The following is a 27,258-nucleotide window of genomic DNA, read 5'->3' on the forward strand; positions in this document are numbered from 1 at the left end:
GGCTTATATAAACGCTTTGTAATGGTTACAAATACGGAGATTATTTCCTAATAGAAAATATTTTATGAAGCCTCATCTAAGTAGCAACCTAAATGGCGTGTAGATAATAATATCTTACCGTAGAAAAAGCAAAATCGCAATATCCTTTTTTTAAAAAGAATTTAGTGTGCTTAGGTACTATTGTTCATGCATCCATTATTTTTGGGAAAACGACGGGACACGTCTAGTAACAGTTTAATGCTTTAAAAAAAAAATCTTTTAAATAAATTCAGTTTGTATGGTCTTAATTAGTACTATGTACATATAAATATTGAGAGGAAACAAAAGAAAATCGACCATGTAAGCATGTACTAGAATAGCAGTGACACTTGTAACCTTTGCTGCTAATCTAATTTTGTCTGTACCAGAATCGAACAATTTTCCTCATTATATTGTATAGCTATGTCATAAATGCGGTTAACAACAATAGAAATACGTGTATAATTATAACAGCTATCAGGAGCCCCTATTACCTTCTCTTGGTCGACGCTATTGCATTTCGTACTAAACATAGGTAGTAGGTACTTTATTTTTAATTTTTCCTCTACATTCCTTGTAGATGCACATTTACGATAAAACATTTTCTATACCAGAGGTTAAATTAAAAGGACTCGCGAAAATAAAAGTTCTTGACCTGTTCTTGAATTAAATTGTATTACATCGATGGAAAAAATAATTCGCAGAAGAAAAGATTTCTATTTCAAGAACTAGGAGGTTCTATTAAACTTATTGTGCTTACTGGGACACACCCACAACTGCTCAAAAATGGGTGTGTCCAGTTATCACGTGTTTCGATGGGTACTGTAACATGTGGTGTGGACCAGAAAGATAACTAAATGCTAACCATAACATGGGGTGTTCAAGTTATCTTAAAAACATTTTTTTTTATTACAATTTGTATGATTATAATAATTTTTATATATATTTTTTTTAATATTCGTAATATAATTAATGGTTACACAGGTACGTATTTTATAACATTTTGTACAAGTCTTATTATGTATCAAGTACATTATAAAAGTTACCTCTTTGATTGTTATTTATTAATTTTTGACTAGAAATAGCAGGTGATTTAATGAATAGTGCAGATTTTTTTATAACTCTTGTCGTGCCGTCAATGTATTTTGTTTATCCTGATCGTAAAGGTGTAAACAATTTTTATTGATCTAATCGTCTAGCATGTGTTCCATGTGTTGACACGTCGACGTGTAAATGTCTAAGCTATAAAATGCCAGTACAGATAAACATGACAATAACTAATACATTTCAGATTTTTCCAATCCTTTAATAAATATTTTGTTCTGTTCTCTTTTCTTTTATTTGTCTATAACAAAACTTCCCTTTCATTATTACAATAACAATGCACATCGTATTTTTAGATTCCTTAGGAATTTAGTTTGATAACGAAGCATGTATAAGGCTAAGTGTATAGAATGCATAACGTGACACTAGAAACGCGTAGCGTACTTTTGTAACACTTTTCCTTGGATGGAAACTTAAACTCGAACTATAGGAATACCGAATGTTTTATGCAGCTGACAGCTGTCAGTTTTCAAGGGAAAATATCTTACTATCTTTTATCCAAAGCGTAGTGCATACGTAGCTAACGCGTAGCCGACACGAAGGAATTATCGTAACTAACGCGTAGCCCAATCGTAGTCATTGCGTAGTCATGGCGTAGCAATTGCGTAGTCATGGCGTAGCCGAGACGTAGTCATGTCACAGCTATGCTGGCCAAGACGTAGTAGACGTAGCCGAGACGTAGCTAATGCGTAGCCGAGACGTAGCCAAGACGAAGTTAATTCTTAGCCGGCGGCGCCTAGGTAACTTGTAAACCACGAGAAGATGCCTAACCACCGCGACAGTACGTAACTAAGTTTTCAATGTTTAAAAAGCTTTTGTTGTAACTGCATGCTTAGCTCAGGCTTGTCATGCACTGTTCTATAAATTAAGTTACATACGTTGTAACGTTTTTTATTATCTTTTTTGTTTAAACTTTGCATGCTTAGTTAAAGCATTTCTATTTATCATATGTCTATCTTATCTTCTTACGACATATATTTTTTTAATTATTCTATTCTATTTTTTGGGACAATCTGTGCGACCGATTACATGAAATCTGAACATTAAAAAAAAAAGATAAACGGTATCCACATTTTTAAGTACATGATTGTTTCTATAAGGAGTTAAACGCCTAGCCTAAACTAGTGGCAAAATGTCTACGCGCTACAATGTGCAAAGATTTTGTTTCACAACTATGTACGTTTTTATGCACAATAGAATATAATATAGAATAGAATATTCTTTATTGTACACCAAAGAAACATAGACAAGGACATTACAAACAAATACGTGTGAGTACAACAGGCGGCCTTATCGCTCAAAAGCAATCTCTTACAGACAACCTTTGGATGGAGTCGATTTTAAATAGATAGATGAGGGTAGTAGGCGTACAAATAATGATTAAATAGTTATATATACAAGTATAAAATAAACAATACATACACATATTTAAGGATAGTTGGATGGGAGACAAAAATATAAATATAAAGAAACTAGAGAGAGTGTTAAAGATTCAGATAATAGTTCTTCACCATACCCTTGAATACAGCAAGTGACTGTGCGCGCCTGATTGATACAGGCAGTGCATTCCACAGACGAGTTGCTTGGACAACAAATGACTTGTCATAAAATGTCGAGGAATGCACCGGCATCTTCAGTTTTAAATTCTCTGATGACCTTAGAGACCGCGAATGCGTGTCACATACAAACTCAAAACGATCTTTAAGATAAGAAGGGGTCGTAGGGTGGAAGAGAATACAGTACAGTAAAGAAAGAATATGAGCATTCCGACGAAGTCGTATAGGAAGCCACTTGAGTTTAGTGCGAAATTCTGATACATGATCATATTTGCGCAAGCCAAATAGGAATCTTATACAAACATTTTGAAGTCCCTCAAGTTTATCTAGTTGGTCCACTCTGAGGTCGAGATAGCTGGCATCGGCATAGTCAAGGATAGGAAGTAAAAGAGATTGTGCAAGCGCAATTTTCGTGGCAATGGGTAGAAAATTCCGCAGCCGTCTCAGTGATCCTGCAGAAGCAAATAATCGTCTGCTGATTTCCTGCAACTGTGGTTCCCAAGACAAACTACTGAAGGGTATTTGGACACCATCAAAAATGACTTGCGGGGGACGAAACCAGTCAATTCTTGATACCATCCGTGAACTGCCGATAACAATGAGCTGGGTTTTAAGAGGGTTTACGCTTAGTCCATAGCACCTACTCCACTCAGCTATTTGACTTAGATCTTTATTTATGGCCTCAATTGCTTCTGTAAGTTGATCCAGTGGAGCCTGTGAATAGATCTGGAGATCATCTGCATAAAGGTGATAGGAAGAAAGAAGTTTATTAGAAATTGAATTAATGAACATTGCGAAGAGTAATGGGGACAACACGCCACCCTGCGGCACACCAGCAGTCGTTTCACACCATGAAGAGTATTTATCTTCAATGCGAATACGTTGCCGGCGCCCGTACAGGTAACTATGAAACCAATCAATGGCCGTTGGAGATATGTTAAGAGAGCAAAGAATACCAAGCAAAATGTCAAAATCAACGGCATTAAACGCATTGCTGAAGTCCAGCAGTGCAAGTACCGTTAATTACCCATTTTCCATGCCCAGTCTGATGTCATCCGTAATATTGACCAGGGCTGTTACAGTACTATGAGCAGGACGGAAACCGGATTGGAAAGGATTAAGAAGTCTATTCTTGGATAGGAATGAGCTTAGCTGGTTATGAATAAGACGTTCTAGGACTTTGGAAAGGAATGGTAATGGATATGGATATAGGACGATACTCGGAGAAGGATGTGGGATTAGGTTTCTTTGGGAGAGGAATAATTTGGGCCTCTTTCCAAGCATCTGGAAAAACACCACTGAAAATGGAATAGTTTAGGATGTGACATATGACAGGAAGGACTTCATCAAGGATCGGGAGGATCATTTTACGGCTGACACAGTCACTTCTTAACATCACAAGCAGCAAATTGATTAAAGACAAAAGATGAATAATCAGGGGATGGAATGTTAGAAAGATGGTTTAAAGTATTTAACTTTGTTGTCATGTCAAAGTTAGACGACGATGAGAAATGTTGATTTAATAAGTTGATGTTAATATCTTGAGGAACTTTTTCACTACGAGACTTTCCAATCCCCATTGATCTAAGAAATCGCCAGACTTTGGCTGGATCTTCATTCTCAACCGACGTATGAAAGTGTTGGCGCTGTGCATTCCTACACACCTTATTGCAGTGATTTCGTATATTGACGTATTTTTCCCAATTTGTAGAGTTAGTGCGAGCCTTGTATCTGGACTTAGCTGCTGCCTTTTTAGCCATAACCAGTTTTAAGTCTCTGGTGAGCCATGGAGATGGCAGATGCCTAACTCTAACAGCTCGAATGGGAGCGTGAACGTCATACAGCGCAATTAAATTTTGCGAAAACAGTTCAACTTTTTCATCCACAGACTCCGAAATAAAAAGCGTACTCCAGTCAATGTTAGCAGCATCTTCACGGAGGTTCTCAAGATCCATGCCACCAAAATTACGCTGCAGAAGGACTCTTGACTTTGCCTTCGGGGGACGAATTTTATAAGAAAGGAAAATTAGATCATAAGAGAAGGCATCAGCCGAACACTGTCCATGTTTGGCAACATGGTCAGGAGAAGAAACGAAAATTAGGTCAAGAAGTGAAGGAGTAGAATGTGGAAAGTGATGTGTTGCGTTCAAAGGAAGTATCGATAAATTACTAGAATTGATCACAGCTTGAAGAGAAGCAGATCGAGAATCATTTTTGAGAATGCAGGTGTTGAAATCACCCATAATAATAATGTGACTGTGACATATTATACTATCAGACATATTATATCTGGTTGTTCTCGTTTGGCTAACGGTGAATATTTGCACAGGCATAACCAAGTGGCCAAGATCATCCACCAGCAGCTTGCTCTGCAATACAACCTTGTAGACCTTGAGGTACCGTACTACAAGTATGCGCCCGACCCAGTTCTCGAAAAGGACCATATCACGTTGTACTGGGATCGATCTATCATCACTGACAGGACTATTGTAGCCAATAAGCCTGATATTGTGGTGATAGATCGATTAGCGCGCCGCGCGATGATAGTCGATGTCGCCGTTCCGCATGACGAGAACCTTGTGAAAGCTGAGAAAGAGAAACAAATAAAGTATCTCGACTTAGCGCACGAGGTTGTCGCCATGTGGAGTGTCGACACGGCTGTTGTTGTGCCGATTGTCGTTACGGCCAATGGTTTAATAGGCAAGAGCCTCGACGAACACCTCAGGAGGCTCTCGTTGGGCGGCTGGATCAAGGGACTGATTCAGAAGGCAGTACTCCTTGATACGGCACGTATTGTGAGGAGGTTTCTGTCTCTGGGACCCTAACCACCGGTACCTTGGACCCTGTGCCCGACATCGGTGGCAACCTATTTTTTATATTTTTAAATGTTTTTTATTTTTATATTTAATATTTAAAAATGTAAATTATATGTTCTAAATAAATAAATGACAACAAAAATGTGACTGTAAGACGTTATAGAATCTTCTAAGATTCGTTCAAGGGAGGAAAAAAAGTTGATGCGTAGCGAGGAACAATAATATACACCAAGTAGGATTTTGGTGTGACTCATTGTTAACTCCAGGAAAAGATGCTCAACAGCGTTTGGTGGCGGTGGTTGTGCTGATATATCAATAATTTTTTTTTTTGTTATGTTTATTGCTATCATGCGATCGGTCTCTCGACCATAAGCAGATGTTTGAATGAATGTATTTATATTTGTAGACACACACGACCAATGTCGAGTTGCCTTTCTTTGCTTTCTTTGAAGTTAGTTATGCGGTGAAGACGTCAAGTCCCAGATATGGTGTCGTTTCAATCGTCGTTTTGGCAGTGGTTCATTCAACATTTTTGCAAGTTCGTTTTCATGCCTTATTATTCTCTCTCTGTAGGACTTGATCATAGTTTTAACCTCTTCTTTAACGGAAGGCATTTCAAGATACTCATGCATTTCAGTGCTTTTAGTGCACCAAGGTGCATTTGTGATTGTTTTGAAAACACTGTTTTGAAATCTTTGGAGGATTTCGATGTTGCTATGTTTAGCTGAGCCCCAGAGTTGAATCCCGTAGGTCCAGACTGGTTTGAGGATAGCTTTGTAAATAATCAATTTGTTATTGAGTGACAATTTGGATTTTCCTCCCATTAGCCAATAAAGTGACCGAAATCTGTGGTTTAATTCATCCCTTTTCTTTTTTAACCCCCGACGCAAAAACGACGGGGTGTTATAAGTTTGACGTGTCTGTGTGTGTGTGTGTGTGTGTGTGTATGTGGCATCGTAGCTCCCAAACGGATGATCCGATTGTAATGCGGTTTTTTTTGTTTAAAAGGTATGTCAGTCAGGAGTGTTCTTAGCTATGTTTGGTGGAAATCGGTTCAGGTCTTCAAGGTCATCAGCTCGTTTGCTAGATGTGATAGGAATGTTACACGCTCAGTTTACTTGCAAGTATATGTGGGATCTGAAATTTGTAACACTAATGTCTTTTGGAACCACTGAGCTGGTCTGCTGTTAGGGCACGAAGGTAGGAGACGTAACCCTGAACTGCCTTTTAGTAAACCCATCGAGTTTGGGCTCGTTGAATTTGTCTTGACGAGTTCTCTTCATGTTTCTGATTGACGAGAACCTGATGCTGGAAATGGGATGTGGCGGATGAAACCCTGGAATGCCGGAATGAAACGGATAAACCGATTTATATTTTTGCTGAAAATCTAGAATGTCCAAAGGTTAATCTTTATTGTTTCTCAATCTGTGCAATTCTCCCAGAGCCAGTTTGTCATGAGGATTGTTAAACAGCTTCCTTTGGCCGAGATCGCATATAGCGACCCCATCTTAAGATAAAATAAATTAAATGAAAGAAGGAAAAATTAAGGAGCTCCTTTAAAAGCATGAAATAAAATTAAATTATAAATTTAAAAACCCCGACCCAAAGTACGCAATAATTATGAAAAGGTTAAAACGCTAAACCCTATAAAAGCAAAAAATAACTTTTAACACTACGTAAACTAAATTTTGACGTGTCGGGGGACCGCTTTTTACCTTCATAAATAATTACATAAATCAAATGATACCTAACTAATTACAACATTCGTTTTAAAAAAAACACGTATCTAAAGTAATGAATTAGAGCGGTCCCCCGACACGACAAAATTTAGTTTACGTAGTGTTAAAAGTTATTTTTTGCTTTTTATAGGGTTTAGCGTTTTTAACCTTTTGTCATAATTATTGCGTACTTTTTTTGGGTCGGGGGTTTTTTTAAATTTATAATTTAATTTTTATATGGTGCTTCCATGTCTGTCGACGATCAAGGTGGAATCCGAGGTATTTCACAACTGTGTTATGAGGTAGGGTATCGTGGCCTAGTTTCACTGGGGGACAATCTTCTTTTCTTAATGTGAATGTAATGTGATTGGACTTCGAAGCACTAGCTTTGATACGCCAGTTACACATCCAATTGTAAATTTTGTCCAGGTGATTTTGTAGGGATCTCGATGCTTCTTCCGGGTTTTTATTTGATGCAAGGACGGCTGTGTCATCAGCGAATGTGGCAGTCATCACATTTTCTGAATGTGGTACGTCAGAAATGAAGATGAGGTATAAGATTGGCCCGAGCACGGATCCTTGTGGAACGCCTGCGTTTACACTGTGCAGTGGCGAAGTGGCGTCGTTTACTTTTACAAAGAACAATCGGTCCTCCAGGTATGATTGCAGTAGTGTGAACATGTTATGAGGTAGAATATCAATAATTGAAAAAGTAATATAGGAGCGCAGGTATATGGCAACACCACCACCACTACCACTCGTGCGGTCGTTTCTTATAAGCTGGAAACCTGGAAGAGTATAAGCAATGGACGGAAGACAAGGTTTGAGCCACGACTCTGAGACAAGAATCGCATGAACGTTCTTACAGTTAAAACTTGCCAGCATATCAGAAAAATGAGCCGGAATGCTCTGTGCGTTTATGTGAACGACATTAAAATTTCCAGGAACATCAGAGAACTGCACATCTAAAGTGTCCGCAAGTGAAGGTAAGCTAGAAAAACTGTCATTATTAATGCTTGCTGAGTAAAAGTTCTCGGACTCACAACTGTCACTATCGTATCGCGAAGACATTATATATTGTGTGTATGTATAAAGTATTAAATAAAGAGTATATATGTCACCGTAAGATTACAAACATCGTTAGATTACAATCTATCTCGAGAGATTGTAAACTGTCGAATTATTGTAAACCGTAACACCTGATTGCAATTTAACGCATTATTTTTCGCTATATTATAATCTATCGATGAGAAATTGTCAAATTGTCAACTGTCCGAAAGCTCTCCCTGATTGGTCAGTCTTTTTGTAAGATCGAGAGCGATGTAGAGCGGTCAAATTGTCAACTGGCGTAGAACGGAATGCATCTTGCGCGCTGATTGGAAGAACGTCAAAAAAGACAATGTTCTTTGCAACTCCCGGTGTCACAGCTCTTTGACGTGCAAAAATAAGTGACGGTTTAATTTTTTATAAAATCAAAAATTGTACTTAATTTTTAAGACTCAAATTACACACAATTAAAAATTGTATTAAAAATTGAAGTTAGTGACGAAAACGAATCGCTGCAAAACCGACTCCACGTAGTCTTGTCTGCCCTACCCCTAGAGTGCAATTCAAAACCGCGTAGGCGCGGAGGGGCGAGGCGGCCTGCGAGCTGAGGCGCAGGTAGTTTCAGCGCTCGCCGCCGCGGCTGAGGCTGGCCGGCGGAGCCGGCCAGCAAGCCGAAGCTGCGGTGGTGAGCGTGAAAACCATCTGCGACGATAAGCTCGCATGGGACCGCCGGAGCCCCGCAGCGCCGGAGCCGTGACAGAAGTTATGCTTGCTGCATGTTGCATGCTTACTTCCATGCTGGGTCAATTAATATGGGATGTGTTATATTTTAAACAAAAAACTCAGTAGGTACGAGTTAAAAATTAGAAGGTAAATAAATATTTTTATGATGTCATTTAATAGTATTTAAGAAGTTTACTGTTAGAATGTATGCTACAAAGGAGATTGGGCAAGAATGTATGAAGTTTGGTCCAAATGTCCACCACGAACGAGACCTACATAATTAAATAGTCCACTTAATTTAGAGTAACTTTTACTAAGAAAGTAAAAAAAAAACAATGCCAAAAAAAAGTTACAGCCAAAAATGTATTCTTAATTTTCAGTAGTTTTTGTATGTTACCATTATTATTTTTTATTTTATTCCACTTCCATTTCCGCACTTTATCTAAAACTAAGATGAGTAAGACACAATTGCTTATAAACAGCCCATTTTTTTTTTGCCCGATGGATGTACGAATCACTAACCAATTGAGGCGCCAGAAGTGCTTGAGTATACTCAGCGGTTCCTGGATCTAAGAAAGTTCGATGTAACTGGTGGTACCTTCTCTCTAATAATGAACAATTCTATTTCGTCAGAAGTTACAGAAAGTACGAAAATCGAACAGAAAAATAATTGAAAAAATGAAATTGAAAAACTCTATAAAATGTTTTATTTGATTTTGCTATAACTTTTTTCTGGCATTATATTTTTTTTACTTTCATAACAAAAAATGTTCTATATTTAACGGGCTATCTAGCCATATAAGTCTCGTTCGTGGTGGACATTTGGACCGGAATCGCCCATTGTCCTTTAGATGCAAAAAAATAACCATCATGCTGAGTTGTATTTAGAGTGGAAGATAACTCGTGGCTAAGATAGTATTATTTAGATGCTCGACGCTTTATTAATTGTGGCTGACTTAGTAATTTAGAAGGCAACATACATTTTTGGGGGCGAATAATGATATTAAAAAGAAGCCTGTTTAATTAGCACCCCTTTTATTTTATTTTTAAATATTAGTTTGTATTTGAAGACAAAATACCTAACTGTATTTTTATAAGAGTTATTTTTATATTTTAATACTTGAAGAATTTTTGAAGAGCATTTATTTTATTTAACTGACACCTCTATTTCATTCCTAACTCTACGGGAACTCCATGGGAACAGAACGGCTGGTCGTGATTGGTCGATCTTACAAAAAGACTGACCAATCAGGGAGAGCTTTCGGACAGTTGACAATTTGACAATTTCTCATCGATAGATTATAATATAGCGAAAAATAATGCGTTAAATTGCAATCAGATGTTACGGTTCACAATAATTCGACAGTTTACAATCTCTCGAGATAGATTGTAATCTAACGATGTTTGTAATCTTACGGTGACTATATAGAAGAAAAAAAAATACAAACAAATAAAAACAAAAAAAAAACAAAAAGCAATTAATCTCATCCACCCGCTGGTTATGCAAGATTAATTAAACAAAAAAAAAATCTTTTTACAATTGTGTAGACCGGGCAGCAAGTGGAAAAAAAGCATATCGTGAATATCAATACATCAATTTTGATTGCGAGAATGTCAGCGCATCAGTGACATGACAGCTGTCATTACATGTCAAATGTGTCAATAGATTTGTAGAACGGACACCCACTTGTTTACAAATTATATAAGTTTATAACAAGCAAAGAAATATAAAAGTGCAACAATAGATTATACGAAGAGAAATAGATATGAAGGAAGTGGGTACTCGTAACAAGAAAATAACACCACCAATACCCGGTCTTAACACGTTATTATTCGTTGAAAAACACTTCACTTTTTGTTGGCAACAGCACGCTTGGGCCTGCTTGCTAGCACGGGCTTCTGTGGAGCGTTGATTGATGCCTCTTCAGGAGACTTGGTGCCATCACGGGACTGTAAAGAGTTTAGTTCTGCAGAGGATGTAACGCGATGCCGTGAGCCATTGGGTGCCAGTACATAAACGCACCCGTCCCTCGTCCAGCACTTTGTCACGCCAAACCTCTTCCTCGCAGCCATAAACAGGTCATGTCGTGATTTGGTCAAGAACTCTGAGATGGTGATGCCAGTGCCTTTTAGTTTGGTTTTTTCAAACCAAATGTTGTTTCGGACAGCAACATCCCGAAGCTTAAAAAGGATAGGCCTTGAAGTGGATGAAGACCGACCCATTCTGTGGCACCGCTTTATGTCATCTCCAGTGAAACCATGGATCTGAAAGCGGTCTTTCACAACTCCGACAATTACCTTTGCGGTGTCTTCATCCTTCTCCTCGGGGACACCATGCAGTAACAAAATTCCTCTTCGTCCGCGCATCTCCATCGAGTCGACAGTCCTGGCGAGAAGCTCAACTTGTTGCTGTAGACTGTTGAGCGCCTGAGTTATGAACTCCCTGAAAACGGAGTATTCTGCAGCCAAGTTTGAGGTATTTGATGGTCCTGCTGGAGCCTTCTGAAGCCGCGCCTCGAACTCCGTCATCCTCTTATGGAACATGTCCATCAAACCAGTCACTGTGTTATTGATTGGATCCATTTTCATTATAAACAATTTGAATAATGACAGTTGAGTAAACAGTGAAGTGGTAGTGTGATAATAGTGAAGACTGTGTAGGAGAAACACTTTACCAGCAGGTAGATTTAATCAGTCTAATGTTATATACATTAATTTAGATTTAACTTTTAATTATATAATTTTAATTAAAAATTATTTGAGGAGTAGTTTTATTTATGTGTTGACCTTGCAACTACCCGCGATAATAATCTAATATCAAAAATCACAATGTACTGATACCGCTCACGGCACTGGGATCTAAAGCAGCCTAAAGCTTTCCTCGGTTAATGGAGTATCTTAGCTAAAATTATTTTTCAAATGAAACTAAGTAACTACTAGAAAACTATTCAGCTTACCCGGATAACTGGATTGTGGATGTCAGATAGGCATATACATAGTTGCAGTGTTTCATATTGAATTGCTCCATTCAAAACACCGAAACTCTGCTGCATCCCAATAGACTGGAAACGGACCCTAACATTGTTGAATAGATAAAGGATAGGCAGATTTGTTTAGTCTGTGAAATGCTCAATGCTTCGGATTGTACCTGCCTACTCTAGTAAAGGCAAATATGATTTCTGTTTCCCGCATATAATGATAAACATTTAGTTTCCGATGATTTAACTTAATTAAGTTTTGTTGCGATATCAGTTGTATAATTGGCGGAATGGTTTTTCTTAAAATTAAACTTTGATCTTGTTTTTTTTTTTATTATCTTAGACTCGTGTTTACTGAGGCATTGGACTTTATTCATTATTATAATAACAATAGTTTATAGTTCAATGACGAGAGCGTCTTGTGTCGATCCTGTGTTATCATTCGGAACAATAACACACTGTTATCAAAATAATAATAACTTTGTCTGCTAAGAAGTATAGGCAGTTTCCTTATGAGTGTGATATTGTTGTAGATATACATAATACCTACTATTAAACAATTTGGTTCAAAACTGCAGAAAAATGTAGGATCGATATCGTACTAAGCAATATACGACGTTTTAATAAGGTTTACAAATTATTCAGCGATTTTGTCCCATCATTACCGTCTGAAATGGACTGTTGAAGTAATATGCAAATAAAACTACAAAGTATTAAATTATAAATTATTTTGTATTAAAAATAACAACAATAAATACTGACTCCATAATATACGAAGTCTTCTTATATAGTGTAAACGGAAGATCAAATTATACTATACAAGCAACTTAAAACAATTATTTGGTTACTACAGTATCTACTTAAACAGATTTGTCATGATCATTATTAAAATAAGTTACAGATCTACTTAATATAAAATTTGACAAGCTTTCTCTGAGTGGTTTGAGTCTAATTGCAATGGTAGATGTTAATTTCATAGATTGTACAGTTACATACAATTCTACAGGATATGCTATTGTTCTCCTATGTACAATTTATTACACAATAGTTTTAAATACGAGTGAGTCTTCCAAAACAGATCCAGTACATTGTTATCAAGGAACTTGAATAATAGCGAGCACCGTCGCAGAGCGGAATGCTACGACAATTTTACAACTAAAGGAACTGTTTCAAGACATTCTAATATCTAATCTAATTTACTATTATTTACACCTATTAATATAAAACTTATGGCTACATTCCCATTCAGTCTTCAGCCCGCACTGATTCAGTGCTTTGCCTAATTACATATTCTAAAATTTGCTTTCTAACACAGTTCATCACTTGATATTTTGGAATGTACATTATTCCTAGACATTAATCAATTCGGGAGTTAACAGCCATTTTGTGGTTGCTTACTGCTGCTAATATGCCGCACTCTTCGTGAACCCCCTGTTAATTTCCTTTCAATCTCCTCTAAACTTTTACCTCGAGTCTCAGGGACAAAGAATATTACGAAAAACAGCCCGATTAAACAAATGACAGCAAACAGCCACACTGTACCGTACATATGAATGGCGTCGATGATATTGTGGAAAGTTTTAGTGACAATGAAGGTACACGTCCAGTTGAATCCAGTCGCAAGAGATGCAGCTGTGCCACGGATTTTGGATGGTAGAATTTCACCTAACATGAGCCACGGGATGGGTCCAAAGCCAATAGAGAATCCCAATACATAAATGACAAGACAAGCAAGTGGCAACCATCCAAAAGCCGTGACATCAACTCCTGAATCCATCACATAAAAGTAAGCTCCCAGTGAAACTAGAGTAACTATCATAGAAACTGAGGAAATGTATAACAACATTTTACGTCCCAAGCGGTCAATGATAGCGGTGGCAATAAATGTAGAAACAAAATTGACGATTCCAATTATGATACTAGATAAGTTTTCGTCAACAGTGCTTCCAGACATTTTGAAGATTGACGCGGCGTAGAAAATTACTGCATTAATACCACTTAACTGTTGGAACAACATTAATCCAAGAGAAATAAGGACAGCGGGCATGTATTTAAGAGTAAAAAGTTGTCTGAAAGCATTTCCTCCTATTCTATCCGAATCAGCCTGTGTACGTGTAAGATCCTTCATTTCCTTGTCAACGTTTGTATTTTTTCCTCGAAGCCATTGAAGCGCTTTACGAGCATCTTCAGGGCGTCCTTTGGACACAAACCAGCGTGGGGTTTCAGGCGTAAGCAGCATGAGCAGGAAGAATGGTACCGGTAATGCAGCTCCAAAGAATGCTAGTTTCGACCAGTCAAGGTAGCTTCCCACAAAGAATGATAAAAGTATTCCAGTGTTACCAAAGGCAGTAGGCAACAATCCAAACGCACCTCGTACTTCGGGCTGTAGCGTTTCACCGAGGTAAACTGGGAATGCCAGGGAGACTATTCCGACACACACTCCGCAGAAAACTCTTCCAGCGAACACCATTAGCACGTTTGACGCAGTTGCTATGAGCATCCAGCCGAGGAAGAATGGTAAAGCCATTCCCATTATGGTCCATCGTCTTCCAATGCATTCTATCAGAGGTCCTCCTGCGACTCCACCAACCAATGCAGCCAAAGGCATAAGACCGCCGACCCATGTTGACTGTAATAGAAAGAAAATAAAAATTATATTTTTAAGAAATCGGTAGTTCCTTATCTTGTTTAATTACTATTAATTTTCTATTCAATAAATTAACACACCGTTCTTTATTAGCTTCAGTTATAATAACAAACTAATAACATTACATATTTCAATGTTATAAAACTGAATGTTTGGCTTGCTCCACAATGATAATATGATTTCAAAATTCTTGGTAAATCAATCTTTCTGCTTCAGATTAATGTAACGGAGAAATGATATTAACAGTTTGGTAATTAATTACTACTATACCGTTAAGACATTTTTAAAATCCAGCTTACCTCTTCTTTAGTCATGTGAAGCGTAGAGTTCATGCTTATCAATGCAGGAGAAGTATAGCCGGACGAGAAGCCGACAATCAACGAACCCATAGACACAGCGAATGCGGCCAAAAGCTGAAACAATAAAATAAACAGTTAAATACTTTGTCATTGCACATTTTTTGTCTAAGTGTTATTTATGATGGTCACCTGCAATGGTCCTTCATAAGACATTTTATAAGTCGAAATGAATTCACAGATTTAATCAAAATGCGCTGTAACATACAAAGGGAATCGCAAAAGATTTTTCGTACTACGTAGTGTCGCGGACTTTTACTAGAATGCTACGAAGTTCCGTGGGCGGTGGTGGGCGGTGGTCGTTGGTTTTATTATGTACCCCCTTGCCACCCCTGCACCCATATTATAAAGTTATTTACATTCAGCTTGCATACAGTCCTAAGTTTGCCAGAACGGTGTACCTAATGCACATTATCTGAAAGGTACATAGGGTTTTATTTCGCAAACTTGCAAACGAAAATAAACTTACAGCTTTCCTATTCGTGGTTATAGCATGATCAACATCATTTGTTGTTATTGTGAATATCATCATCACTCTCTTTTATATAAGTAAAGGGTTCTGATCTAAATTGTTGATCACACTTGAACACGTATAGATTGACTGAACTCTTGAATCAAAAGGAAAAGTTTCACGGCTTCATAAGTACTTTTTTCATTTGATACGTCTTATCGAAATCGCAGATTTTACTACTGGTATAAAAGAGTGTTTGTAAATAGAATTTTCCACTAATTCGCAAGTTTACAGCGTAATAGAAGTGTTTTCGATCATAAAAATAGGTGTTGTTACACGGAAGATTAAAATAACCTATCAATGTTTATTAAAAAGCCTTAGGTAACTTACTTGTGTCCACAGAAATAGTCGTTGGGTTGTCGGAGCATATGGTGGAGTATCCCCGTTGATTGCATAGTCCGGTTTTACTTTACTGCTGTCAGTGCTCAGTTGTTTGACAAAAGGAATCGAATTTCTCAAATTCTCCTCCTTTGCACTCTTTATTTCCATCTCCATCTTGTACTTAAACTCGTTTCCTAGACTGATCTGCCGAAGTTGTTGGAAATGGCGACGGGTGTTCTCGAATGAGTCCTGCTCGTCTTCACTGCTGCTTTCAGTGGAAACGGTTTCTGGGATTGTTGCGTAGTTAGGCACCAATGTCCCTTGGGACCCACAAGATTCTGCCAGAGAGGTACAGGTCGTAGAAGCAGAAAGCGTCGGTCTTGATGGGACTCTAGAGTACTTGGGCCCTCGGGTCCGGTACAACCTCTCCTCGTCGCCTTGACCTCGGCGAGTTTGCTCGCTCCCACCCTGGAAAATTAAAAATATGTTATTTTTCACTGTTGTTTCCTGATCATACTACTAGTACTAGCTTTAAAATAGTAACACACCAATTGCTATTATAGACCGGTCACTCTAGTTCTTTAGACATTACTGGAGTAATCATCCGCAAACATACCCCATTTATTATATCCGCTATCTTATGTGCGTAAGTCCCGATGATAAGAATTATAAGCCCAGGGAGTCGGAGGTCAGAAAACACACATTGCTAGCTGACCACAAACTATCATATGGCCACTGCATGTTCTCGATAACCTAGTGATATGCGTAGTTGATGCCATGACCCGATCCGCACACAGAATCCTGTTCCAAACGCCACTTCACACAGGACCTCCGCGCTCTTATCATAATTGTCCGTTGGAAAGAATAGTCGCGAATAAATTGACAAGAGAGCCAGTCAGGCGACTTGTCTATAACGAGCACAGTCGCCACTACTGTCCACATTCAATATTCTTGACTTTATCATGCGATTGTCCATTAGTTATAATGATGTTTATAAAACAATGTATAAACACTTTCTTTGCATGTCATACCTGTAACCAATGGTTCATTGACGGCAGTATGTTTACATTCTGGCCTGGACGGACATATAGTAGCCAGACATAATTTTGATTCTCTAAATTACTTGCTTCTGAATAGTGTTTAAACATTTTTCTTATGGTTTTTAATCTGATTACCTCTGAATTGCTATTAAATGTATCATAACTCTGGCGACCCATAATTGTTATGTTATTATTTTTGTCCATTGCAAGCCAGTTATTAATTCTTTTTAATTCATCATATTGTAAATAAATATTTACGGATGACATCACTTCCATGATGACTTATATTTTTTGTTTGTTGTTGTTGAATTCTGATTTGTGTCCAGTGTGAGAAGAGAGGTTTAATAGGCATACAAAAAGGTTCTGATATTTAATGACTTCTCTTTTTATTATCATTCTGTTGTGGTAGGTTATTTTTTTACTCGGCTTAAGAAAATTTAATCAATCACATGAAAATCCATCGAGTAATCGATTTAATTACAAACGCTAGGGCTGACGTGATTGACATTAAAGTCACGGTTCATTAAGACGCTCACGTGTTTCTATTGAGATCTTATCATCAAAGTCGTCTTGGGGAGGTCGAACTATGGTTAATTATATTCCTATTATTGATGATTTGTAAAAGTGGTGAATTTACACAAAATTGCACAGAATCGTATTTAAATGCAATTTTGGAGATCGATAAACTCGAATCTTTTATTCAAAACTTTTTTTGGCACACCGCAATAATTTATTTGATCAGAGAAGAATAACAAGTTTAGTTACTTGAAATAAACATTGTATTAATTGATGTCCGTCCTTCGCCGATCAACTCGAAATCCTACTTTCACTTTTACAAATATTTTTGGTCTAATATGTTTATAATAAAATTAAGTCTTGTTTTTTTTTTTAACAATTTTAGTTACGGCACGATGAGTTTGCCGTATACTTCTTTCCTTGAACTTAAAAGATGTTTTACCTAAAATTGTTTGCAAATACAAATAATAGTATTTTGAAGGTGCTAACTAATCTAAAGTGGCGACATCTCGAAGAAACAAAGAGTATTATTAATAGAAGCGCCATCTATCAGAAGTTGTAATTACTGCTATGACGAGAAGAAAGTTCATTTAGATTTCATAACAACTGATGGCGCTAGTGTGTCAGTATAAATCTGAATTTATGTTAATCAGGAGTAATAGCATTCGGAAGAAATAATTAAATAATATGTAATTAATGTTTTTTTATTTTTTGATATCTCAATAATAGAATGGAATATGACATAAAAGTGGGAAAAAATCTGACGACGGAGAAATGAAAATGAGTCTGAAAATAACATTTTATTTTTCTTAAGTATATTTATTGAAATGTTCTTTCAAGTTAAATAAATAAATACTGTATACATTAATTATACAAAAATTCAGCAAGATAACGAATTGTCAAATTAACGACCGGCGCCATCTGCCGCCGTGTCTGGCCTTGCAAGGCCGCCTCGATACAACGCGGTCGTGCTGACGGCAATCTGCCTTTTTAAAGTTTCTTCACTGCATTTTTTTTACATTATATGTGACAACATTTAAATAAGAGGATTGTTTTCTTAAAAGGTAGGTAAGTGCATAGATAATACACTATATAGAGATAGATACGCAACTCATCGTTCAAAACAACTTACTAGCGTGAAAGTTAACGGGCCCCCGTCACAAGATGGCGTGGTTACTTCATGTATGGTTAGGGTAGATGGCGCTTTTCAAGAGTTCTCTTAAATATGTTTTTAAATTTGAAAATTGAAATCACTGTTTTAAATTCAATTTACTGTAAATTGAATTTAAAACAGTGATTTCAATTTCCAGTTCCAGTTTCCAGTTTTCAGTTTCCAACTTCTAGTCTAGTCAATAATATTATGGGAGATAATAAAAAAACAAAAGATAAAGAGTACATTTATCGGCTAAGTATATTTTATTTCCTTTTTTTATGTGTATTACAATATTTAAATGCTTGTAACTTAATTTCATCATTTACATCGAAATTTGTTATTTTTCCGTTAATTATTCTATTAACCCCGGTGCACCAACTGTGAATGATTAAATTAATTGACATATTAATTATAAAATCAATTAATTTATTTTTATGAACTATACAAGTAATTATACTAAAATCACAATGGCAATTGATGTAAAATTTCATTTTTTCTTTCAGATATTTTATTTCAGGTGAATCTCGTAAACATGCAACAATCATATAATATATTTCATTTAATAATTTTATAAAGGGAACAAATATAATGACCACCATAAAATGCTTTGGTACCCTTAGTTTTGCAACCAGAAAAATCTACTGAACACCAGAAAAATAAAGTCTAAAAATGTAATAGTACCAGCTATTTTAGTCACGACTTCACTTTAAATTGTATTCGACCACCAAATTTAGTAAATGATCACCAACTCTTGACGACCAAATTAATATATTATTTTTGCCTAAATAAGTCACTGTGATTGCCATAAAATGTAGGCTTATTATCAAATAAAGTATTATGATGCCATATTAAGTTATGTGTCCGGCTTGCAATGCATGCGTGAGTGTCAGTATGACGAGTGACAGGGGAAAATGGAAGAAAATGACATATTGCGCCGACCCCAAGTAAAATTGGGAACAGGGCAGGAGAAAGAAGAAGAAGAATGTGTTTCTCAATACACCTCGAAAACACACTCTTATCGCACTGTTTAGAGGCATGCAATAGACAATTTTCCACCCTAGTGCAGGAAAAGGGTCCCCATAATGTTATTACATTTATTGTATCAGGCCGAACTTATTTTTTTGGAGTCAGTTTACTTAAACAGGATAGCAAGATGTAAAAACTTTGATTATCATTTTATATTAAAACGCTGGTATAATTTTGATGATCATTCACTACTTTTGGTGATCATTTACTACTTTTGGGATAACAATGATTTATTTGGACCCATTTTGCTTAAATAGGATAGCAGAATGTAAAAACTTTGGTTATCATTTTACTTTAAAATGGTGGTTTAATTTTGGTGATCATTTACTATTTTTGGCTTGCGCATGATTTATTTTGGAGTAATTTCACTTAAATAGGATAGCAAAGTGTTAAAACTTTGGTTATCATTTTACATTAAAATGCGAGTTTCATTTTGGTGATCATTTACTATTTTTGTCTGCTATTTGTTACTATTTCTGGTGATCAGTTAAACATAAGCCTTTTATAAAATCATCACATGCATTAAATAAGGATTTTTTCGTATAATCTATTTCATAATTAAATGATTCAAAATCAATTTCCTTTCTTAATATATCATTAGTACATGTTCCACATTTTTTGAACACTTTACATTTCGATTTTTTTACAATGTATCCTGCTACATATTTTTTTGATTCGGCATGCAAAATCGAGTCATTCCATTTAATTTGGTTCATTGTATTAATTAAAGAATCAATAGGAAAATCACCACTAACCAATTCAATTTCATTGTTTTGTTTTTCAGCAAGAAGATCTTTGAAAGATTGCAGTGATTTATTTTCATCTTTTTCACAGTTGGCACTTACAGAATGGGGCGAATTTAAATTATTAAGTAACAAAGTTTTGAACGCATTAATAAATTGTAGGCACGAGGGATTAACATTTCGTATCCCATTACTTCTAATGTTACAAAAAAAATTTTCAAGAGGGTCCTGATTGAAATTTCTGGTTAAAAGGCTAGTAACTTTATATTTGATTTTTAAAAACTCCCACATTTCTTTAAACGTTTTAATATTGTGGATCCAATTTTGAAGGGATGGCACTTTTTCATATCTTACTTCTTCTGTACCATCCCGTTTTTTTTTTATAGTTTTAAAAGTCATTGAATCCAATATAGGAACTACCTCTGTCCATAATCTAAAATGAGGAGAATTATTCATTACACACCCCTTGAAAATTTTTGGATCACCTGTATATGAATGTCCATTGAAAGAATCAAATAGTTTGTCCATAATGAGTAGAAAATCAGCAGTTTCTTCGCACTCCGCCGGAAGAAGGTTGTGTTCTGAAACAATATATTAAATAAGTACTAGAATACAGTTCATATCAATCTTTTTTGCTATTGTGGACCGAAATTAAAGAAAAAAGAAAGAAAATACATTTATTCGACCCAGATTAGGGGACACAATAAAAAACAAAAATAAAAATTTAATTAAAAATTAAACGGTGTGCCTCACGGCTGTGTCGAAAAGGCACAAACTTACAAACTTTAAAGTGGCAGTAACGATTTACTGTGCGTCTTTATCAGTTGGTTCAGTAAATAGTTGTGGGTGTAAATATAATTAGTAAGAAACCAACATTAAACTATATTTTGTAGTTTCATAATGTCTCAAATTTTTATTTCAATATGATAATTTTAATTTATTATTTCATTTCAATTTATAATGTTATTCCAACAATATATCTTATGCATCTTAAATATTGACATAGCCAATTTTAGATAAATTATTAGATATGAATTGTATTTTTATTTTGAATTTTATCGAGAGAAATAGCATCTCAATTGTTTGTTTTTAAATATTTTTGAACTTATAAATGTAGCCAGGACATCTAATATTATTTTAAAGAAAAATAATGAACTTTCTAATTTGTCTGTGGAGAATGAAGATGGTTAAAAACATGTAAATTAAAAATAAAAATCTAATTTAGTAAATTAATAGCAATTTTTTTTAAATATAGAGAAAATAATGAGAACAATAAAAGCATACTTACTTGCTAAGAATCTCAATGCTGATGATACCCTTTGGCTGAAAACTTGTGCAGCATATTTCACTTTCATTTTTGGAATTTTCTCTTTATTAACATGGTTTTCTGTTAATTTATTAACAAGCCTAATTTCATCATCCCCAACATCTAACTTCAACAGCATCTCCAAATGTTCCCACTTTGCATACTTTGTTTTCCCATCTTGTACAAATTTCAAATGTTTGGCGAGTAAATTATTTCTCATTCCCTTTAAAAGATGTGGAGGATCAATAATGGGAAGACCTTTTGGTCTTCAAACTCGAAGGCTTGGGTCCTATATTCATTACCCTCTTGTAAATATTTGCGTTTTGTGTCTTCTTGAAGACTTTTATCACAGAAATATTTGTGGCTGATTGGTCACATATAGTGGCAATAACTATCAATCCAGTATTGGAGATTTCTTTTATTATTGTTTTGATCAGCTTCTTTAAATCGTCCTTTTCGTGGCACCTTGGCAAAATGAAAAGCATAAAGGTTGTTTCACTTTGCTTTTATACCCTTGATCATAAAGACCAAGGCATGATCTGCGAGTTTTTGTTTGTCTGTGCCCAAAATCTTCAAAACCAGTTATCTGTTTTAGGGCAGGGTTGTAAAAAACACCCGGAGCCAATGATACCTCATCAAACAGTAAATTGACCAACTTTTTTTCTGCCGGCAATTTTGCTACTGTAGCTTTTAAATTTTTAAATATATCAGGATTGAAGCCTGGTTTCAGTTCAAATTTACTCAACATTTTTGTAGGCTGCGCTTTGATGGCAAGACAAACATTTTTCGCATGAGGTTGTAAGCTTTCTGACTCTGTTTGTAAATGGTCAATGCCATGATTTTTCGTTAAATGTAAATCGCCTGCCTCGTGGTTTCTTTTTCCATTTCATTTGGAGGGAAGTAAATATTTTTATTGTTGCAGGCATTTTATTTAACTCTTTCAAAAATGATTTTGATGTGGAAATTTTCCTTGCAGAGAGTTTCTTGTTATTTTGTTCCTTATATTTCTTTTTCAGCTTCAATACTTTCTGTTTTAACTTTATTATCTCCTTCTCTTTGGAGGTGACGACTCGTTTTAAATATTGACAAGTCCCTCTTTTCCTAGAACCTGTAATTTAAATTATGTTACACCTCAGATCAAAGAAATAGTGTTACACAAAGTTTTAATAGAATTGTGATAAAAATATGTTACATAATATTGTTCTGTTATTATATTATGACCAGAGATTGGAATAGGTAGGCTTCGAGGAACAGATACAAAAGTGGAGACTTCCTACAACAGCAGATACAAGCTTGATAAATATTTTTATGGGGATTTTATGGGTAAACAAAATGGATATAAAGAAGATCATTCAGACTCCATACATTTTGGGCCTTTTCTACCAACGAAAAAAAATGGTATGGATGGTTAGAACTAGCTATTTGGATGAATAATTATTATGACACATAAGTTGTAGGATTATATCAAGTTATTATTATTAATCCATTTAATTCAGGTTTACAAGTTCGGAGATTTGTTATTGTCTTACATTTATTGATTCCTGCAAGTGCGGAAATAATCCTACCTAAAATTATAAACGCGAAAGTTTGTAAGTTTGGATGATGTTTGTTACTCTTTCACGAAAAAACTACTGAACGGCTTTGGATGAAATTTGGTATGTAGATAGCTTATACCCTGGAATTAGACATAGGCTATTTTTTATTCCGGTATACGCGGGTGAAACCGCGGGACGCAGTTAGTATGAAATAATCCTATACTAGTACTAATATTATAAATGTTGTGAGGATGTTTGTTCCTCTTTCCCGCGAAAACTACTAAACGGATTTAGATGAAACTTTACAGTAATATAGCTTATAAAAAATGTAATAACACATAGGCTTCACTACATAGTATAAAACAAAGTCGCTTTCTCTGTCCTTATTTCCCTATGTACGCTTAAATGCCCACTCTCTCTCTCTGCAAGAAGTTTTATGACCCTACAGTGGAAACAAATTGGAATCCTGATGATGGAAAGAAAAACCTAATGTTACAAGTCAAAGGTCAATTGTCAATAAAAATATTTACCTTTAGGGCGTTCAGCTGTCTGTAATGCATTCTGTACATCACTATGATAGTGGGTAGAGCTGGATGGCTCAATGACAGCAAGTTTATCTTGCGAAATGTTTAATAAATTCGACATGTCTGCCTCGACATGTCCCGATGGACCTTCAAGAGTTTGACCAACTGGTAATGTAGATAAATCTGCAAAAGGATGAAATTATTTATAGTTACTGTATAATTATGTAGAATATAGAACAATATTCATTTAATTCTTAGAAGATAGCATGTTGCATCAATTATTTTTGGTATATAATATTCATTTTATTTTCTTCTAATTAGGATTAGATTATTCAGTAGAAAATTTTATTTAATATTTGAGGAACAATTTTGTTATTACAGCGAAGGCAAAGAAATGTGGTTTTGTTTCTATTAAGATTTAAATAACATAAGACATCTAAATAGTAGGTACCTAGAGTTGGTATTGCATTTGGAGTAAGTCGGTGACTGGCTGAACGGTAACACTCTTCAAAATGTCTGTCGCAAAATCGAATTTGGTTATAAATGTAGATGTCGCCTTTCTCTTGTAAAGCTTTATCTAGTACTTTTTTCCACGAGTTAAACTTTTCCAAATGTGGGTATTCAGGTTTAGGAAATCGGTGCAATGGGCCTGAAATCAAGAAGTTTTATACATGAACAACTCACTCTCATTAAAATACCGTAATAGATATCATCATCATATGTATAAAATTTTAGTAATGTACTGTGATACCATCCTTGAATATTAATCTAACACTAGAAATAATAGCTGAGGTCTAGCAGTACTAGAACAGGAACACCACAGTTGAAGTAAATAAAATCACAGTAGCATAGCATGGGGGTGCCGAGGGGGCCATGGCCCTGGGTGGCGCTACTCTAGGGGCCGGCACCGCCGCCTAGCTGCAGCATCAAGCCAAGTAGAAGCTGATAGCGTTGACAGTAGAGGCAAAGGCATTTTTTGCCGCCTTTACATTGTCAGTTCCTATTTATGCCACCCCATAATACAATTTTCTTGAGAAGAGTCACTATACATTAAAGGTTGTCTGTAAAAGATCGCTTTTAGCGATAAGACCACCCATTGTTACACCCCTTTTAGTTATTAAGTTTTAAATTGTAATTTGTTATGGTGTACATAGTGTATAGATACCACCACCACCACCATAACAAATACAACAAGATAGATAGATATCTATCTATACTTCTAGCCTACCTCCCAATAACTTCTTGTCTACTAAAAGAAGATCTAACCTATCAGGCAGGCAGGGTACTAAATTTTTCGACTCGCTCTTGAATTTTTACATCTGCTTGTTTTTCGTTTAATTTGACAATAAATGCTTAGTCCACACAAGGCTTTATGTTTTTTGAGCTTTAAAGGAAAATCTAACATATCCTAGTTTGCAAAAAATATTGTTGCATGCTGTATGAATCGACAAAGTTATACATAGATCATTAGTGTATGAATCAACAAAATCCTAGGTAGGATGCTAAAATTTTCACACTGCTGCACTACATATCAAAGAGAGCCAGTAACAATTTCTGAAAGTATTCCTTCCAGCACCCTAGTGAATCCCAAAATCATGGGCTGAGACCGCACCTGGTCATGAGTCGATATCAATAATAATTCTTTCTTGCCAAAACCATCTTTAGAATTTTATTAAATTGTAGTCATTTGAATTTAAATAAGTACCTAAATAAGGGGGCTCGCCCCTAAGACTACCCACTGACCGGCAGCTAAATATACCTGCCGGCGGCGGAATCCCATGCTACGCCACTGTAAAATCATAGTTTTAAAACCTGATGAAGTTATTTGGTCAGAGGGTCGTCTAGAGCGGGCTTTGTCTTATACGTAGATTCCGAGTCTTTTGATTGGATATAAAAGTTAATGTGCAGTTTCAATTGTTTGTGTAGGGTCAGGACAGGAGTGTGTGTGGTAGTGCATCTTAGATTTTGATGACTCAAGGACTATGATGACCACAGATTGCACGGATGACAATAATGGATATTGTGCAGCCTATCAGCAAAAGATAAATTACGTGCATTATAAAGTTAAAAGTTTTGAACTTACCGTCATTGTCACAATCAAAGTAGCACTTATATCTTGACGTTGATGGCATTCCGCCCCTAAGACGATCCACTGGACGCATTTTCTAGTCCTAAATACGGTGCCGGGTCAATGTAAAAGCAGTCGATCGAGGTTCCAAAATACAAAGCCGGGTCAATGAAAATGCAGTAGATCACAGGTCCAAAATACGAAGCCAGGTCAATCACAGAAGCAGTCAGTATCAGAGTCCAGGAACACGCAACAATCGTAATAAAAAAACCAGAAAATAACACTCAGAATAAACCAACACGTTAGAAAACGGAAAACGGTTTAATTTAAAAGTATGGTCGACTGTCAATGTCAATCGTCAGTGTTTCAAGTGGTTTCAAGTAGTGTGATTATTGTGATTAACTAAGACGTCCTCATAGATAAAAAAGAATTAAAAATAAATCATAAAATTATTTAATTACAATATTTGTTAATATTTCTAATCACAAAACTTTTTTTAGATTTGTTATTAAATCGATGAAATATCGGTCTAAGGTGCAGTGACATCTAGTGACTAAAACGAAGTACAAATACCCAAGTTACGGGGCATCCGTCACTAGATGGCGCATTTCTAAAAAAAAACCTCAGAAAATTATTGTACTTCAGTTGCATCCCCATGGGTAAGTGATTGTTATGGAGAGTTGTCAACGGTAGGTTGCTAGGCAACGCGAGCCGGCGTCAATACTCCGGCGCCACCCGGCGGCGGCTGTGTTCCACCGAGTGCCTTTTCCAGAGCTTTCTAAAAAACTCTCGCTACTGCGATTTTATAAGGCTATTCAGATTTTTATAACGGATATAATAAATGGGTTGCTTGTATTTTAATTAAGTTAAATAATTTTTAATATGCATACGCTTAGCTTAGTTGAGCACAATAATTAAGGTCCATTAACAATTATAAAATAAATTCACAAGTATAAGTTGGTTCAAATCTCGACTTACCACTTCGGTGGAGAGCTGCTTGATGTAGCCCATGATCTTCCCCATGGCGTTGGGGTTGTTTTTATTGAAACTCATCTTGCTGGCTTCTTCTTCTTTCTTGAGTTCAACTTAAAAACTTGTCAAGGGACGTCAAAATGATAATGTTTATGGAATATAACACTTTGTAGAACAGTGTATTGAAATAGTTCATTAAAATCCAGGTTCGGGTTGTAGGTGGCAAATAGTCCACATCACTCTGTAATAACTAGAGGATGTTGCCTTCTGCTAGGCTGCAGTAACACACGAACGCTATGGCACACAGCTGCGATTTGACACAATTTTACGAGCGAAGTATTATTTAAATCAATTTTGTTTACAGTTCACTAAGTTCATTCAAAATTATTATTCCCGCGCTTCTATAAGTCAAAGATACACAACATTCAATTTTTGCAATCCTGGACAACATAAAATGTTGGCAACGCGGACCGAATTCTTCAGCAATCGAGTTATCTATTGAAACTTGCAGATGGCAGCGCAGTGTTTTATATAGGGAGGTTGGCAGTCGCGGCGCCGGCCGCCCCCGGCCCCCGCCACG

General features: G+C 36.1%; 3 protein-coding genes across 3 annotated transcripts in view; 1 reads left to right on the plus strand and 2 right to left on the minus strand.

The window, feature by feature from the left end:
* Positions 1-27,258, plus strand: part of Roc2 (Regulator of cullins 2) — a 47,568-nt gene that overhangs the window by 5,638 nt on the left and 14,672 nt on the right. The gene's annotated exons all lie outside the window — the stretch shown is intronic.
* Positions 12,674-27,205, minus strand: LOC110374119 (facilitated trehalose transporter Tret1). The gene is made up of 4 exons (XM_021331704.3): positions 26,685-27,205; positions 15,805-16,263; positions 14,907-15,020; positions 12,674-14,589 (listed from the first exon to the last, which is right to left on the minus strand). The coding sequence occupies exons 1-4, from the start codon at positions 26,757-26,759 to the stop codon at positions 13,333-13,335; spliced, it is 1,905 nt and encodes a 634-aa protein (XP_021187379.2). The 5' UTR covers positions 26,760-27,205; the 3' UTR covers positions 12,674-13,332.
* On the minus strand, positions 22,392-26,401 carry LOC135119309 (uncharacterized). Its single transcript, XM_064043573.1, has 4 exons — positions 25,722-26,401; positions 24,090-24,287; positions 23,645-23,821; positions 22,392-22,687 (listed from the first exon to the last, which is right to left on the minus strand). Exons 1-4 carry the CDS (start codon positions 25,798-25,800, stop codon positions 22,407-22,409), a joined length of 735 nt encoding a protein of 244 aa, XP_063899643.1. The 5' UTR covers positions 25,801-26,401; the 3' UTR covers positions 22,392-22,406.

The sequence above is a fragment of the Helicoverpa armigera genome, chromosome 3, assembly GCF_030705265.1.
Source record: "Helicoverpa armigera isolate CAAS_96S chromosome 3, ASM3070526v1, whole genome shotgun sequence".
Classification (NCBI taxonomy): Eukaryota; Metazoa; Arthropoda; class Insecta; order Lepidoptera; family Noctuidae; genus Helicoverpa; species Helicoverpa armigera.

Excerpts from the sequence above, each read along its gene's own strand:
- LOC135119309 (XM_064043573.1), bottom strand. The coding sequence starts at position 25,800 with ATGCGTCCAGTGGATCGTCTTAGGGGCGGAATGCCATCAACGTCAAGA. Across the intron at positions 23,822-24,089 it reads AAATGCAATACCAACTCTAG|ATTTATCTACATTACCAGTT; the intron begins GTACCTACTATT and ends ATCCTTTTGCAG. Across the intron at positions 22,688-23,644 it reads GACAGCTGAACGCCCTAAAG|GTTCTAGGAAAAGAGGGACT; the intron begins GTAAATATTTTT and ends TTTAAATTACAG.
- LOC110374119 (XM_021331704.3), bottom strand. The coding sequence starts at position 26,759 with ATGAGTTTCAATAAAAACAACCCCAACGCCATGGGGAAGATCATGGGC. Across the intron at positions 15,021-15,804 it reads GACTATTTCTGTGGACACAA|CTTTTGGCCGCATTCGCTGT; the intron begins GTAAGTTACCTA and ends TTATTGTTTCAG. Across the intron at positions 14,590-14,906 it reads TTCACATGACTAAAGAAGAG|TCAACATGGGTCGGCGGTCT; the intron begins GTAAGCTGGATT and ends TTTCTATTACAG.